At 50.8% G+C, this 17,715-nt stretch overlaps 1 protein-coding gene across 3 annotated transcripts in view; it reads right to left on the bottom strand.

The window, feature by feature from the left end:
* fuss (SKI family transcriptional corepressor fussel) overlaps nucleotides 1-17,715 on the bottom strand; it is a 70,906-nt gene that overhangs the window by 14,836 nt on the left and 38,355 nt on the right. For all 3 annotated transcript variants that reach the window (XM_055065391.2, XM_055065392.2, XM_055065396.2), the window contains exons 4-6: nucleotides 15,461-15,867; nucleotides 8,604-8,824; nucleotides 8,266-8,375 (exon numbers count right to left, since the gene is read on the bottom strand). In XM_055065391.2, the coding sequence (XP_054921366.2) occupies nucleotides 8,266-8,375; nucleotides 8,604-8,824; nucleotides 15,461-15,867 (738 nt within the window). The remainder of the gene's footprint in view (nucleotides 1-8,265; nucleotides 8,376-8,603; nucleotides 8,825-15,460; nucleotides 15,868-17,715) is intronic.

Below are 17,715 nucleotides of genomic sequence, written 5' to 3'. Positions count from 1 at the left end.
AATAGTTGTGCTAGTATTGAGACAACTAAGAGTTCGTCGCCTACTGCGCTGGCTCAATGGTTGTGGCATGCTACTGCTGACAACGAGGTCATGGGTTCCACTGCCGGCCGCGCAGGCTGCATTCCAATGAGAATGGGATGCGAAAACGTTTGTGTACCGGCTTTGGATGCACGTTCAACAGCAACAGTCGGTCACAATTAATGTGGTATTTCCCACTACGGCGTCCCTCATAAACCCACGTGTAGTTGCGGCACGTTAAACCCCACTTTTTAGATTAACAGTTTGTCCTGGTTTTTTTTTTCTCCTCTTCTTCTTTCTCCTTTTATTCCCTTTACCCCTTTCCCCAGCACAGGGTAGCCAGCCGGTACTTACACTGGCTAACCTCCCTGTCTTTCCTCCTCTTTGTCTCTCCTCTCCTTGTCCTGGATTCCACCCTAAAATTTAAGCCGCAGCATTTTAACGCACAGGAGAAGAAACGTTATTGGTTCCCGCATGCTTTGACGATTGCGCAAGTCTAGTTGCCATCAGGTATAAAAAAACGCGTAATAATTTTCAGAAGATTAAGTACCTCGAGGAATACACTGTTTCCTTTTTTATCAAGAGTGTTAAACAACCAGCAACTTTCGAAGGAGGACGGGTTGCATTTTTTAACATCAAAGTTTGCATGTATAGACTTGCAGTCACCGACTTCCTGTTCCAGCTCTTATTATTTCATAGTCAATTCACAATCGACGCTGCCCTCCCCCCCCCCCCCTTTTTTTTTTTAATCAGCGTTGCAGGCTCGGTCATGAACCACTTCGGACTAAACGTTTTCTTTTCTTATTTTCCTAACTGCAATGCTCTGTTACTCGCCTTTTTGACTTTGCTTACCAGCGGGAAAGTGTGGACATGATTCTCTTTATTCACCTAACTTCTTTTCGGATTTCTCGAGATGGTTTTCTTCATTCAAGTCACTGCTGATCAACGAATAAAGCGGGCAGTTTCAAGCTGTGCTCAGTCGAAGGCAACAAAGACCCTCTGACCAACCTTGTTTGATATGCCAACTTCTCCTCAAAAGTTGTGTTTATGTGGCAAAGCACGCTTTACAGATGTAACGTGCATGTTCACGCAGTGTCGAAAGTTTACAGGATGCGGGTTCCGCGAGAAAAGCCAAATATCAGCCTAGTTTGAGCTTGCAGCGGTCGAAATAGCACAATGCTATGTTGTTCGCGTGCGCTAGTACGTGTAGCACACTTGAAATCCAGTTAGTGTGTCCGGGGTCTGAGAATACCCTGCTTTATCTCCATCGCCACGTCTCTCAAACCTTGCCTGCACCTATATGTTTCTATGCCTGCCCAGTCGCTCCGCAATGCATGGGAGCCAATGGTCTACTTTGATGGCACCACATTCCCAGTGATTTTATCCTTGTTGTTGGTGGAGCATGGACAACTTTAGCTGGGCACTGCTGCCGCTCCGTAACAGTCCGTGCCCGCTCCTTGCATTCTGCAAGACGTGCGATCACGTGCGATGAAAGATAGGTGACGTGACTATAACCATCTCCCTATAAACTGCGACCAACTACAGTCAAACGCCTCTACAATGTATGCCTCTACAATAAAATGGCCTGTATAACGAATTAATAATTCTGTCCCGGTTCTATTGTCAGCTGTGCGGTGCACTGCCTGATTTCAACCTGACGGTGACGTCTGGCGGTCGCCTGTCGACAATTGCATTCTAAGTAGAGCTAGTTGGGAAATCAGCTCTAGTGAAGGTTGACTCAATGACGAACCAAATCACTGATTCACTTGTCAAACGAACGTGACGTGGCTCAATGCTACCGAATCACGCTGCATGCAAGAACGACAGAGGCTAGTAGCTGCTAGCGACACGATTTGCGACGTCACGCCTCGTCCGCAGAGTGACTCGACAACTCGGCCCATTCGTATGAATATGGCTTAAACATCATGATGAACAGACATGACAGGTCAGAAACAGAAAGAACAGCGGCGCCGCATCTTGTTTTAATCTCGCTTCTGCCCTGTCTTTTGTGACGCTTGGCGTTCCGGTAGGCGCTGCTCGGAACGTACTAGGATGCCGTGCTGCCACTTCGTGACGCGTACACAGCCTTTTTCTCCTAAAGGTTCTTCCTCACGCAGAAAGGAGCCCCCCGCTAGCTGCCGAGTGCAGGACATCGCGACTGTGCTCCAGCCAGTGGGCCATATAACTGCGACCAAATGGCGCAGGTGAAGGCGGGAGAGCGTGCGCCTCCACCGATGACTTCTTTTGTCCTCGGCGCAGCGAAGCGTGTCGTACATAGCGGTCCGGCGCGCAACGCTCCCTAGCAGGCATCGCGGTAATCACTGGGCTGCTCCGTAGGGTGATCAAGCCGAGGGCAGATCGCGACGGCGCACTGGGCGCTATACATTCTTGACGAGCGGGGAGCCCGATGATCCGCGGTCACACCAGCTGGCGGGCGTTGGCTCGAGCTGACACAATGGTGGTGCCTTCCTCTTGCCGGCAGCCCTGGTCCTTACGTGCGCCGTTCTGCCGGGGGGCGGGAGGAGCTCTCTTTACGAAGATGAACGGCAGTAATCCGACGCCTTTGAGGGACGGGCGCGGCGCCATTAAGGATTTGCTTAAGGGCTAACTGAATTCCCTTAACGGCACGCGGAAAGACGACATGCTTGGCCCTGTATCGTCGGCATGAATGCACCCTAAGCGTTTGCCTGTTTCTGCATGCTTCGCGCTTTTCTTTCGGCACCGAACCTAATGACATTGCGGGATGAAAGCACGGTATGTGTAAAACTTTCTCACATGAACGTAACTTTTCAGGACTCGAAAAGCCAACCTAGAAAGCACGAGGTTCTTTTATAACGAGACATGCGAAAACGGTATGTTTACGTAAAGCGTAAGTGTTTGTGTGTGTGTGGCTGGTATATCTCTTCACACGACATTCACTGCGAACTTGTCGAGCAATAATATAGCTTCTCTCAAATCGCGCCAGCGATGATTAGCTCATAGAATGCGCATTCAGAAGGCCATTGGACCAAGACTGACAGGCTGAGGGCTCAATTCTCGCCTTGGCCAATGGTACAAAAGTTTTCATTTGACTCTGTTATCAGATACGTAGAAATATCCCAACATGTAACTAAAAACACACTTTTGGTAAGTGAGATGCATGGCTTATCATGACTGTCAGATAGAATAAGCCTTTTCCTGGTGACAATAACAGTTGATCTCAAGCATGCTATCAAATTGACGTGACAGTTACCTGCAGCCGATAATATCAAACTGAGGGAGCGTAAGTGCGAGAGCGAACAATGTTTAGTACTGCACGAAAAATAATTTGCGTTTTGACATCAATTTAGAGTCAGTCGTCTTTTTGATCGAAATAAACCTGCAGTGCAAATTGTGTTTCGGCGCTACCTTTGCTGAATTCTTAATTACACAGTTCTCGTTCTCTAACACAAAATGCTCAAACTCTGCTCTCACTCCGTCTTTACCCTTCACTCTCCCATTCTTTGTGCTTTACGGCATTGCCTGCAAGTCTATAGTAATGTTCGCCAGTCAGATAGTCCGATTCGCGACTCTTGCAACACGTTTGTGAATTTATGTGTCTATGCTTGCGCGTCTGTCTGAGCGCTCGTCTGAGAGTTCGTCGATATACTAATATGTTCGCTGCAAACGGTAAGCAGTTTCCAAGCTAGCGCGAATAACTTGTACGTAACTTTATCTATACATGAAGTCGACGAGCAAAATACGCCCCGGAGTTCCCGCCTATAGGGCGTCAGGCGTGTGAACGGTTCGCGAGTTTCGCGCTAGCAGGAAGCGAACCGAAATTAGAGATCGGTGACGATGGTATATGCATCACAAGCTACTGATTACTCTCAGCTACTGGTACGAACAGCAGCAGGTGAGGCGCGCTCATTTCTCTCGCAGTCGTTATTTTTGTCTTCGCGTAGTTTTCGATTACCATGGTAATGGAATGACGACACGAGTGCGCAGCACCGGATGGTTGCACTCTCCCTGCGACCCTCCCCTCTTCCCATACACACTATCAGCTTCTCCCACCAAGCGCCCTGTTAGCATCGTCGTCGGCCCTCAGTGCAAGCGCGGCTATTTTGCTCTCGGCGTCGGAGCTGGACTCGCTCCCCAACACCATCACCTCCCCCCCCCCCCCCTCCCTTCACCGTGCGTCCATGCCTCGTCGCCCCTGAAAGAAGTGCCTGGCGCGTTTCTGTTCATTAACGGACGGCTCCACGCCGGGCAAACGCAGCCACGGCAGCTCGTCGCAAAGGCGGCTGAAACATCGCGCACCTTTTGTTTCCGGGATTCGCGCGCCGATCGAGGCTTCGTCGCCCGCGGCGCCGACGAAGCGCTCGCCAGTGTCAACAGCGCGCTTAAATAAAGGCGCTCTGATTTCATGCGCCAGAGCTCTTTGAAGCACCTCGCGTGCGCGCTGAACAAGGATGGCGTAAGAGAAAACGTATAATTCCCCACCACTGGGGAGAAACGAAAGAAGTAAAGTAAACCAAACCGAGAGATCAATTAAAAAGAATAAACGGAGGCGGCCTGTATTGATAGGGTGTTGAATCGAAAACTCTGCGTTGCGGAGTTTCGGGCGCGTCGCTACACTATATATGCAACTCGCGAACACCTCTTCTCTTTTTTTTCCCTACCAGCAGCGATTGCGGGCGTGCGTATGTGCGTACGGCGCGATCCTCCAGCTACGCTTCGACGTCAGCGTAGAGCCGGATCGTCTGTTTCAAAAGGACCGGTAAAAAATGCGCACTCGGAGCGAGGACCGGCGAGGACACTGCAGTGCCGACAAGGAGAGGGGGGAGAGAGAAGAGGACGACGCAACGCACGGCCCGAGAACGACGTACCGGGCTCTGTTTACCTTTGCCGCCGGCTTGCGATTTTAATCAGTGCTCAAGTACCCGTTGGAGCGCGCGATTCGTACGGGCGAAAGAGTTGCGACGCCTCGCTCCTCCCACGATCCTGCCGGGTCTCTCTCTCTCTCTTCCTAACTCGACTACACCGGCGGTCAAGCTGCTACGCGCGCGCTACCGTCTAGCGCTGGTGCGGCGACAATGCGCGTGTCTCGCGCTTCGATTAGCGCCGCCGCGTCGCCGGGTGAGTTGACACAGCGCCCCTTTTGTACCGCCGAGGCAGCTGGCAGGCGGCAGCGAGCACGACAAGTGGTGTCGCGTTTCCCTCCTACGCCTTCTCCTTTGTCGCACAACTGGCGGCCGCTTTCCAATTTGCGCTTGGGCTGCCTGTCTATGTGTGTGTGTGTGCGTGTCTGTGTGTGTGTGTATATTTATCGACGGCGCGATGTAACCCTCTCATCGGCGATCGGCCTGGGCCTGACTGCGGCTCCTCGGTGCTTCTCCGCTTGCGTGCGCCACGTTTACACATTCTCGCCGTCTCTCTGGTGCGCGCTCGTGTTTGACGAGAGGCGCGAGCCGAGATTGGATTCGGATGGGATCCGGTTGAGGAGCTCGGGCGCAAACGGCGCAGAGCGGGCCTCATTCTTTTTGCTTTTCGTTTCATTATTTCACTTTTTTTTTTTTGCAGACGCCGAAGGGGAAAAGTGAGGAGGAGAGAAATTCGTTCACCAACCTTCTCCTCCTTAACTGCTATGTCTCTATCCTCTTTTCAGTAACTTTGCCTATGTATTTCTTCTTTCTTTTCTTTTTCTCCTGCGATCCCTATTGTTACGCGGAACGGAATGCTTCCCTCGCTTTGTCCTTCCTACTCCCCGTGTACGTAAATGTGTAGGTAGACCGGAAATGATCAGCTTTGCTACTTCTCAGACACAGCTAATACGCGTTAGTTTCCGCGCGAATACAAGCAACTGAAGCAACTCGCTTTGCACTATGAAAAAAGGGTGCTGTCAGACCCCTAACCCCAGAAAATTACGAGAAGTATAGGCTCGGGGGTGGGGATGCTTGCAACAGGAAACCAGATTTCCACGAAAAGTTGTTTTTGTACTGGCCTCGCGCGCGTACGGTAGCTGGTCATGTTCGCGACCGCACGTATGCGCGCAAGGTCCTGAGTTGGCATCTGCCACTGTAACTATTTGGAGTTCACGCACACGTTGTGTTGCAATGCGCGCCGTGGTAGTGCACACTGCAGGGAACGCCTGGCATTTAAGAGTGTGCAAATATTACAAACTTCCGAACGACGAATCTGAGTATCCTCCTATTCGATTCGGTTTTCGAACCGAATAGTCACTATTCGCAAGCAAGAATAGTTTTTCGACTCGCTTTCGAATATCTGAAATCGTCGACTGTGATCGACAAAACATAATAGAGAGTTTTAGAATAGGGGCCTCAAACGTTTTTGGGCCCCAAAGAAATGGCGTCGAAGCCACTGCGCATGCGCGAGACGCAAACTGCGTTTGGGTTTTGCGTTGGGCACGCTATTTCACTGATTTAGCGGCAGCCCCAAAAGTTGCTCCAAAAGATTTGCGTAAACAAACATGACGGCACCCATTGAATCGACGGCTCTAACATAGCACCAAACTGGGTTCGATTCGTGGTAGCGCGTGAAGTTTGCAAGCTAGGAGAAGTGACTGCGGTTATCGCTTTCTCTCAACTAAAGTGTGTTATGAAGATTGATTCATTAGGCGCCGCTGATTCCGAATTCGATTGTGGATTTTATGGTTCGTAGGCCTAACACGGCTTAGCCCAATTGGCTGGTGAAGGCACGTAAAGTTGGTTACTCAAAACTAAGCGCAACTAATTGTTTGCTGCTTGAATAAACGCTAAATTCTAATTAAACGCGAATGCACGAAAGTCAAAATTACTATTCTTATCATAAAATGGTATATTTTATTTAATTATTTCTAATAGCTTTTCTTTGACGCCTTAGTGGCGCTTTCAGCGCAAGGGGCTATCCCCAAACGCAAAGCCCTATTCTAAAACTCTTCACTCCTGCGTACCTCAACGCCAACACCCGCAAAGCTCTTTGGGGCCCCAAACTATTGGGACCCCTATTCTAGAAATCTCTAATAGTGAATCGATAAATGTATATGTTGCGTAGTGGAACACACTATGTCGCTCAAGCAACCATATAATTCCGACTAAACTGCGATAATTCGCACTCGCCGAAGCGTCCTGAGTATGCGAACGAACCGCTTATTGGTCACCAATGCTGAATTTGTGCTTTTAGTAAACAACGTTTCAGGATGTACAATGTGACGACAGAAACTTGCTAACGTTGTGAATAGTATATGATGTTAGCAATTGTCTTATGTTAATGTTGAAGGCGGTTGTTCGTCATTCGAGCGCTACTCGAAAACTATTCGATTCGATTCTGGCACTATTGATTCGTATTCGATTCGGTCTCAAAGATTCCAACTCGCACACCCTTACTGACTTCCCGTGGGTCTGCATATCCGCGCCGTGCGCGTGATTCTCGCTTTTCCTCTGTCATTGTATTCTACGAATACGAGCGTGTTCGAGACAGCTGAATTTACGCAGTATAACTACAGGTTAAACTTCCCTACCGCAAACACACGCTTTCCCAGCAGGACTGTATGGAGATAACCATGTTTCCTTTCGAGGTGGTGTATTCGGATTAGCTAGCTGATAACTTTATACTTGTGGGTGCCGGTGTAAGGCCCCCAATGGATACCTAGCGGCGCCCGCACCAGGGGTCTCGCTTTGGATCCGCCATTGGGTTGCAAGATCGCATTCACGATTGCTAAAAGGTTCCTGTCTTCTTTATGGTGTCCAGGCCATTGTCATATAGCCGATGCTGTCCAATACGGTTATGTTTGCTTATAGAGTCGATCGGAGACGGTGTAGCCGCACTTTGAGCTCATCAGGGCAATTAAAATGGCGGATTGAACTATATGGCGGAATAGCCCCTTTTGGAAGAGCTTAAGCAGAGCTCTCTCGCATAGTTTACATGCCCAAAGTATGGCGGCAGCTCCCAGCACGGAAACGATGGTTAAGCGTTAAACACGTGTCGCTTATCACATGCTAAGCTATTTTGTGTGCTTCGCACGCGCATTGCGTGCACGAAGAAACCGTTACCAGCAGCCGCGGGTACTCGCCAGTCAAGCATCCTTTGCCGACCATCATATTTTGGCATGAGGTGCAGCAAGAAAGTCATGTCGCCGTCTACGAAGAGCGTTTTTCAGACAGTGTCTAGAATAGGCACATCAGGCGTTTCATTCGCATTCCGCCGATAAAAAGCAAGTATGTATAGACACTAACTAGCCCAAACTTCACGTCGTTCAGGCAGATGGATTTCCCCTGCAAACGCACGCACCTGCTTGTTGGCGATACCAGCGTCACTGGTGTCCGGCACCGGCGTGTGGCCACCGTCCGCTCGACTTTCGGCCGCCGTCTCCGAAGCCGCTGGGCTTGGCGGTGTCGACGCTGCGAGCACAAGTGACGTCGCATTACGTAAGGATGCCACATCTCGGTGCTTTTGTGTGGGCTCTGCCGTCAAAAGGGCAAAAGCTATTGGAGAGGTGAATTAGCTGTATGCACGTGTACACGTAGACACGCATTCTTTGAGAGTGCTTGCCGCTGCATTCTTAGCACGTCGCTGGACAAAAAGTATGCGAATCTGAGGAGCGCATGCTCGCTGCCCACATCACTCACAGCTGGTGTGCGCCGGCGCGGCGGCCGCCACCAGCGTGCGGCCGTCGTCGCTGCTGGTGTCGGTGACGTCCACCTCGCCGTGAAAGCTGTCCGAGTCCTCGTCCTCGGAGCGCGCCCCGTCGCTGGCCTCGGAGCCCGCTGCCGCACCCGTCGCACCGCCACCCGAGGCGGCACGGCTCGGGTCCGTGGTCGTGTCGCATGCGGGCGTCGACGACCGCAGCCTGCGCCGTCGAGTGCACCCGGCCGTCAATGCTTGGGAGAGAGCCCCGTATCGCTCGAAGCCAACTGTGGTGGCTCCAAATTCAAATGCATAGTGAAGGTCACGTGTTTAGCGCCACAAAAAACAAGCACTGGCAGAGAACGGGCAGCACAAGTGCTTGTCATGTCTCCTCTTTGTCAAATTTCTTTTCTTCATCTCCACTTTCTTTGCCACTAAAGACATGAACATTAGTATAATTTGTGAGCAAACATCGATAAGCAGGGGTCACAAGGAAGGAAGGAAGGAAAAAGTGGAGAAGGAAAGGAAGGGAGGTTAACCAGTTTAGCTTAACCGGTTTGCTACCCTACACATGGGAGCGGGATGGGGGGGAATGAAAGATGGGGAAAGGAGAGAGATAGAGAGCACATAAGAATAATACACCGTATACGCTGAATTGACTATACATGAGTTGCAATGTTTGTTGTCTGAAAGGCGGCTTATAAGCCTTAAAAAGACATGACGTAGTTAATAAAGTAAATGCATGGATATAGGAGCAAATCATATGCCAGATAGCGTAGTTTTTGTGTCTTGAAACTGTGCTGTCTCAAAGTATTAGCCCGGAGGAAGTTATGTGTTTCATCCACAAAATGTTTTCAAGAATTTGACTCGTTCGAATTAAAAAGAAATCACTTCCTTGCACGTTTTGGGAGGTTGATAATTTTCTAGAAATGTCGAGTAAAAGGTGAAAAAACCCTGCTCATGATTATTCATTGTAACATCGGACGTAGAACAGAAATACACAGTATCACAATCGCAACCCAGCCGCAGCGAACAGACGCTGTGGCTGGGCTGCGATTGATGTCCCGTGAATGTACTTTGCTCCTGTGGAACTCGAACGTCTTCACCGTGTCTCGTTGGCGTTCGTTGTGTCCGGATATACGGATTCACCTACCGCTTGGGTTACCACGACGTGAACAGACCATGCCATACTGTCTGTGGCTAGGCGTTGCATTTACGAACTCACATGCCTTCCTTATCGGAATGGCCAACAGCCCCACGTGCGACACATGCAGCAGCGATGAGACGCTCGCACACATTGTCTGTGTCTGTCCACGATATAGTGCCCAGAGACAAGTGACGTTCAGAGTGCTGGACCAGTTGTACAATCGTCCACTATCAGAACTAAAAGCTTTAGGTCAGTGCTCCCAAAGAACATTATTGCTGAAAGCCTTGCAAGCGTTACTAAGGTTCCTGCGGTCTACTGGCTTTCGTGATAGACTTTAAGAACCCCGCTCCCCTACCGCTCTATAGCGTACGCGATTTGTTTGTGCTCGTCTCTCGTTCTCTTTCTCTAGCTCTCTCTCCCCCTTCCACTCTTTTTCTCTTTTTATCCTCCTACTCCTACCCTTCCCCCCCCCCCCCCCCCCCGTGCAGGGTAGCCAACCGGAACTACCTGTGGTGAACCTCCCTGCCTTTCTATGCATCCTTTTCTCTCTCTTTACACAGTACACCGAGCTAAGTGCGAACTGAAAGGTTTTTTGCGTGGAAAATAGCTTATAGATCTTAAAAAGGACATTGAAGAAGAATAAACACAGGGAAATAGAGATAAAGCAACGAGAGCAAAGGCAAGGAAGTCAACCAAATGAGCGTGCGGTTTGCTACACTGCACTGGGGGGTAAGGAAAAGGGGGAATTGAAAGCGGGAGAGAGTGAGCGCAGTGTTCACATGCGAGGATGCACAGGAGGTCACTCAGGCTGGCGCACTTTAAGAACTGCAGTTGGGCGCGTATAGCCTTTTGCGCCAGCGTTAAATGTGGCCGTGTACCTTTGACTTAGAAAATGGTTTCGGGTCTATCCTGTTCAAAGTTTGTCTCCGGACAAGAAATACAAGGAGATGCAACAAATAATGCAAAGTAATGTATTACCCTTGTCTTGCGCTAGCTGATTTCAACTTGTGTCTGCAAGTTTCCTAATTTCATCACCCCACCTAATTTTGTGCTGTCCTCGATGGCGCTTCCTTGTGCTTGGAACCCATTCTGTAACTCTAACGGTCCACCGGTTATCTACTATGCGCATTACATGGCTTTTCGAGCTCCATATTTTTTTTCGCTTAATGTCGACTAGAATACCGGCTCTCCCCGTTTGATGTCTGATCTACACCTTTCTCTTTCAGTCTCTTAACGTCCATGCCTAACATTTTTCGCTCCTTCGCTCTTTGCGTGGTTCTTAAACTTGTTATCGAGCTTCTCTGTTAACCTCCTAGCTTCTGGTGAATGAACTAATGGTATCGAAACGTGAAGTCCCACCCATGGCTTAGTTTTGGCCACCTGTGGTTCTCTAACGTGCACCCACAATGCACGGTACACGAGCGTTTTTGCACTCCGCCCCCATTGGAATGCGCGGCGGCCGTCACTGGGATCGAGCCCGTGGCCTCGATCTCAGCAGCGCGACGCCATAGCCACTGGGATATCGCCGCGAGGCAAGTCCTCAGAAGATAATTGGTCACCCTGTCGGGGAACGGAACAGCTGCCACGGCGCACACTTTGACCGCTGAACTGCGGACACGAATGCGCGGCCTTCCAAGGGGGAGGGCATAGCGTGAAAGTGGTGGCCTCCTGCACTTAGACGAAGGCGTGAATGCGGCGAGGGGAAACCGGAACGTAATTGGCGTGGCGTGCGCCCCGCTAACACAGTCATCAACGCAAAGTGGCGGTTCACCGCCGAGAATCGCCAGTAATCGCTGCCGCTGACGCCCGAGAGGCGCTGAAGGTACAAATTGCGCGCAGTCAAGATGCGGCTGTTCGCGTTAAACAAAGACTCTAGAGCAGAAAGTGAGACCGTCTCTATTACGGAGTGATTAACGCCGCTTCTTGGTAATGATAACACCGCAAGGGAAACCGCGAACTTTCGTGTTGTTATTTTCTTCAGTGATGATAAGTGCATCTCGAGGTTTTTAGTTTAGTTTTGAACCGGATTTCTAGAGGAAGGCGAAGTATACCAGGCAACATTTTGTTTCGATCTCCTTCTCCTTTTCATTCTGTGTGTTTGTGTGGAAGCGTTGAACAATTGCGCCTTCAATGAAGTCACGTGCCGTAGTCGTGGCAAGCTCAGCGCAGCATGGAGGCTCAATTTACACGGCAGCTGTGGCTTTCTGTCGTGCGCTATTGATCAGCAATTGTTTCGCTTTTAGTACGGTGCTCGCAGCAGCTGAAATTTGAACCCGCGACCTTCAGAATCGCCAGCCTGGACATTTCATGAACCAACCAGCCCAAATCTAGCCATGAACTAACCAGGCCAAATGCATACGCTTCTGCAGCCTACACATACATATGCGTCTACGTGCATTAATTGATTTATTCGAACTTAACGTCTCAAACCAACTCTGGGGCTTCGAGATACGGCGTAGCGGAAGGTTCTGGATTCGTTTTGACCATCTGGGGTTCTGTAACATGCCCGTAATTCTAAGTATACTTAAGCGTTGTCGTATTCCGTTGCCATCGAAATGAGGTCGCTGAGGCCGGAAAACTAACCGGCGTCCTTGAGCAATATAAGTCTACATGCAGCGCGAACATACGTAGTATAGATGCATTTATGGCAGCCTTAGCGCAGGATGTGGAGCCATTCATCGCAGTATATTTTCCTTGGTGCGCTTCGCTCATCGCTGGTCGAACTCTTTGCCCAGAGGCAAAAACCGAGTGAGAACGCACAACGCGTATCAACAGGTCTCCAGCACGGGTCGATGAACTTGGTGTGCGTTAAGAAAAAGGCGCAACTACGCTCGGCGTCTAGAAATATAAGCTCACCAATTTCAACATATAAAGCGTGTGCAAGGAGTACAACCTACCGCATTTAGTATGGTCGGCACACTGCAACGTCTACAAAGGAACTAAATCAGTACTGGAGGTGTAGATTTATAGCAAATATCTTTGCTGGTTCCTACATGATATTAAAGCGCATACGGGCTTGTGCCGACCGTATATATAACGTACCGTATATATAACGATATATATATATATATACTTCCCGTTGCATTGGTTTCGCAAGTGCCGCGTCCTGTTGTTACAGCATAGAGCACTGACGGCCGTATTTGGATGAGCGCCGAATCCAAAAAGAAAAAAAAAAAAGCTCCCGTAGTTAGATTTGGGTGCGCACGAACGAACTCCGGTCGGTCGAAACTAATCTGGAGCGTCTACGTCAAGCCGGATCATCATTCCGTTTGTCGACATACCGCGTCCCGTCACCTGCTAAAACTAACCAACCTTCGAACAACCCGAAGTGGTCGCGGACACGAGATATTGCCGAATTCGCTGAAACAAAACACCGACAAAAAGACAGCTGCGATCACTTATCTATACTGGCTCATCTCGACTCAGGCACGACAAGTAACTGCGTACCGGGGAAAGGCGCAGCGCGGGCCGTATTGAATGCATGGTTGCAACCGCAGCTCACTCAGCGGCGTTCTGACAAGTATGCAACGCGCGGGCAACACACGTACTTCACCTGCACTCCGCGCATCAAGCAGAACACACGCGCGCATGCATTCGTATACACCGACACGAGAGAGCCACGGGGGGAGGCCGCTTGGCTGCATCGCTTGGCTGTAATCCTCTCAAATCGAGGCTTCCGTCGACGGCAGCACCCGTGCAGCCGCAGCCGCCGTTCGGGGGCGCGTGGTTTCGATGCCGCGGATTATCCCGCGGTCGGCCGCAATTTCGCGGTTGCTCGGTCGCCTCGGCTAATCCGCGCAAAAGGGTCCTCGCTGAAAGAGGAGAGCGCCGTCCCTTTCTTCGCCGCCGGCAAAAGCACCCTGTGTCGCGCTGCCTTTGTCGTCAAAAGGCCGCCGTTAATGAAACATCCTCCAGAGCCGGCACGGCTTTGCTGCTCTGTTTTGCCGGTCTTTGCTCGATGCAGGCATTATTAATTTGCGCTCGAAATGGGCTTACGCTGCGCTTTAAGAAGGGAGTGCGGCGGAGCACGCTTCGCTGTTTCGGGCAGAGAAACGGCGGGCTCTGTGTGTGTGCCGCTGCGCTAATTGTGGTAAGAAGCCGTCCGCGGGGAAAAAGAAGACGCCTTTAATTGCGGGAGAGTCAATCGTGGAACTTGCTTCTTTCACTCCGTGGTTGCGGCGGGCGCGGACGCTTTGAAGGATTTCGTGACTGAGTCGCGTGAACCTGCGCTATGCGCTCATGAAAGCATTTAGGTAATGTGGTTAGTAAAGTTTGCAATCGTTACGCTCTCTCTCTCTTAGTTAGCCGCGGCGAGCGCGCTTATAAAGTAGGCAGCTTTAGGAACTTTTGAGAAGCGAGGACTGGGTGATTCACTAACGGAAAGCCCAAGATCAGTCCCCGCAAATCCTCTATTCAGGAAACATAGCTTCAGTGTGGTTTTTAAGAGTCCTTTAACATTGTTGAGAGCACTCGGTACTTCAGTCAGTTTCAGAGAGGCGGCATAGATTTCAATCGAAGCCTTTAGAAGACCAAGAAAAGGCAGGCGAGATTGCAAACCACTTTTACGTTACTAAACTTGACTCTGATTATTAAAGACGCGGTCTCTCATCGTTACACTAGCGCTGTCCGACTCGTTGCCTCAACGAAGAGCTGGATGCTCTGTACGCGCACTCTGTTGCCTTGTTCCACTGCATTTTCCAACCGAGATATCGGCCTTGCCAGAAAGCAAGGCCGGTATTCACAAAAAAGTTCTTGCGCTGGGACATTTCGTAAGAGCGAATGCCAGCCAATACTGATGTAGTACTTATTAATAGCGAAGGCGCCCACCAATGGCGAAGAGCACTTACGAACAAGAAGCTTCGTGAATTCGGCCGTTTATGTAAGCTCTGTATGGTCGTGCCGTCTCTGCTCGACTACTCATGCGGTCCGCCCGCCTCTAGCCAGCCAGAACGAAACCATTGTCTCCGAGATGCTACTTCTCCTTCCGTAACTGCGAATGGTGTGAATGAAGCAGTAACCGGCATGTGGTGCGTAGGGTGTTCAACGTCTACCATCATTGGCCAGTCGTGCGCAACTCCGCGTGGTTGCGCACAAGTTTTCGAGGTTGTTTCTTTCCGGTGGGTTGGTGTTGACGTTGGTTGCCTAATGCTTGGCACGCACCCTAGAGGGGTACTGGCCACAAAGCGAGAAATCATATAACCTGCAGGCCCCCGCATAGCTCCTCAGGAGCCCAATAAAGTCTTTTACTACTACTACACTCCAAAATATGCCACAATCTGCAAAAAAAATAATTTTAGAAAGTAAGAAAGAACGATAAAAAATGGAAACATGATGCGCACGGTGAGCCCGATTGTCTTTTTTTTTTGTCGATGCGTTCATGTTAGAACACACTGCTGTACAAATAAATGTGCCAATGGTGGCTGTTATCATCCGCTACGTGGTTGAGAAACTGATGATTAAATGCTTGCTGGCGCTGGATAAGTAATGAAAGACTTTGAGTAAGTGAAAGGCATAACAACGGCTTTCGATGTCCATCAGCGGAACAGGAGAGACGTTTCTCAATGAGCCTTATTCACTTCCAGCAATCGTGAGCAACAGTTCCTCCGAGCGCGTTCGGCCTAATCCATATTTTAGTGAAGCGGAAACTCAGCGTCTTGAAGTAGATTCAAACTCGAAGCCTTTTGAGTCGATCTATCCAGTAACGGGACTCACGTGGGAGACCTGGCGACGCGGCCCACGGCCTTGCCGGCCACGGGCCTGAAGGCGGACGCGTAGGACAGCGGCGGCGCGCCGCCTCCCAGGCCTCCCAGCAGAGCGGCCGGCGGCGCGTCGTCGGCCAGCGAAGACGCGAAGGCCGGCTCGGCGGCCAGCAGCCTCGGCGGTCCTGGCGGCGGCGGCGGCGGAGGCCATAGGGCGGCCGCGCCGTACGGCTTGGCGCCGCCGCCGCCCATCCAGACGTAGTCGCCGAACACCGGTGCTCCGCCGCCGGTCGCCTTGCTGCCGCTCAGGCACAGCAGCGGCGGCGGGAAGAGCGCTGCCGGAGCGCCGCTCGACAGAGGCAGCACCGGAAAGTAGGGCGCCGGCGGGGCGGTCACCGGCTGAGGCTGCGGCTTCGGCGCCTGCGTGCGTGCACCGTGCCGCTTACGTGCCCGCTGGCCGGTGGTCGTGAGCACAACACGCGGTTAAACCTCGTTATAACGAAGTCACTTCCAACGTCGATACACAGGTCGCGCGGGGCGCTTTCAAGCACGCTCGAACCCGATCGGGATCGAACTTCTCGATTTCGGTTGGCTCCCTTCCGCAGCTTGCGCAACGGAGCCAATCGCAATCTAGAAATTCGATCCTGATCGAGCTCGATAGCGACTGAAAGTTCCCCGTGTGACATAAAATACCTCCGTATTATCTGTAAAAGAGTGTACTTGGGTTGGCTGGTACATCTTTTTGCTACATAATGCATAGGACGTGGGTCAAACGACAGAAAGGGACGAAGCGCGAATGAACAGCGCCTCATCTGCTCTTCCTCATTGTCGTGTTGCATGTGCTGTTAGTTACTGTATTTATCGTTATATATACGGTACTCTTTATAGATGTGAGCAATCATAGCGACGAAAAGAAATTCGCGATCGGTTCACTGTGTTTCCACAGATAAGTGACCTCGCAAGGCGCCTAGTGTGTTTCTAAGCGCGAATCCATAATCACCGTTACGGCTGCTTGCCCTGTGTCTTATTTTTCGGAACCTTCTGATGGTTCTGCTATAGGTAAGGCGCATCATTAGAAATATTCTGCTGATGAGTGAGCATGAGCTTGGTGAATTCGGTGATCACTGGAGTTGTACAGTGATTAGTACTGTGACGGTTGTAATGACAATACCCTTGAATTGTAACCATAGCACCGATACGTATACGTGCCATGAGAACGCACGTGTTACGCCGTACGGCGACCCAAGTGAGCGTTAGTGCAGATTAGGTTCGTTGCTTTGGCTGAAACCTGCCCTGCGGCCTTGTGTTGAGCGAGCGGGTACAGTGACGTCGCTGCGCCGGCAGGTGCTAGGTGTTTGTGCAACGACATGTACAACTTGTTACTTCGCTAAACGATCTCTAATTCGATTGCGAGCAGACGACCAAGAGCAAGACCGTCTGCCTCCTGTGAGACAGACATCGCTTTATACAACGAAAACGACGCAGCACACCAAGGAAGATACAGGCGAAAGGAAAGGGCGTCACTCGGAACTAACTTTATTCCTTGAAAACATCGCAAAATATAGCCACGCCATACCACCCTAGATCGGTCAATATCAAATATGTGCTAGTTTAAAGAGCATCTAAAAAATTCTAACTCACATTTCTCGATATGAGCCTCACGCTGTCAGAGGAACCTATCTGCTGGGCCTACTGTCCCCGATCATGCAAAGAGCTGATGCCCTCTCATGCCCTCTCATTCAAAAGCCATTAAGAGAGATACTTCCTCTATGGTTTTGGAAGGTACGCTGGTGAGATCTTGCCCTCACAGGATGGCGGAGCGATTTGACACTCAGGTCAAGCGGCTTCAGCTGGGTATATCCTCTCTCCGTCGTTGGTGCAGTAGCTGAAACCCTCCTTCGTAAATTGAAGGGAAAAAACTCAGTGGCCCTTCCACTCTGTGAAGAACGACGACTAGCGAAGCTGTGTATGTGGGCCTTTTAATGGCGAACTGCACCACCGCCGTGGGTCGGCCCGGTATTGCACTATATTCAGGATCGGCCCACGTATGGGGAGTGCTTAACGTCTGCTTCACCTCCGCCGCGGATCGGCCCAGTATTGCACTATCATCGGGATCGGCCCACCTGATGAGTTTTATTCTAGTAGGGCCGCGTAACTCACGGCGCGTACTGGACGGCACGAACGCAGGTGGCAGCTGACACGGACGCCGGTGGAGAAGGCTCCAGTTTTGTGTCGACATACGGACACGATCCTGAGGGAACTAGCCCT

Source organism: Dermacentor andersoni, chromosome 3, assembly GCF_023375885.2.
Source record: "Dermacentor andersoni chromosome 3, qqDerAnde1_hic_scaffold, whole genome shotgun sequence".
Taxonomy (NCBI): domain Eukaryota; kingdom Metazoa; phylum Arthropoda; class Arachnida; order Ixodida; family Ixodidae; genus Dermacentor; species Dermacentor andersoni.
This window is presented reverse-complemented; position numbering and strand designations above follow the sequence as displayed.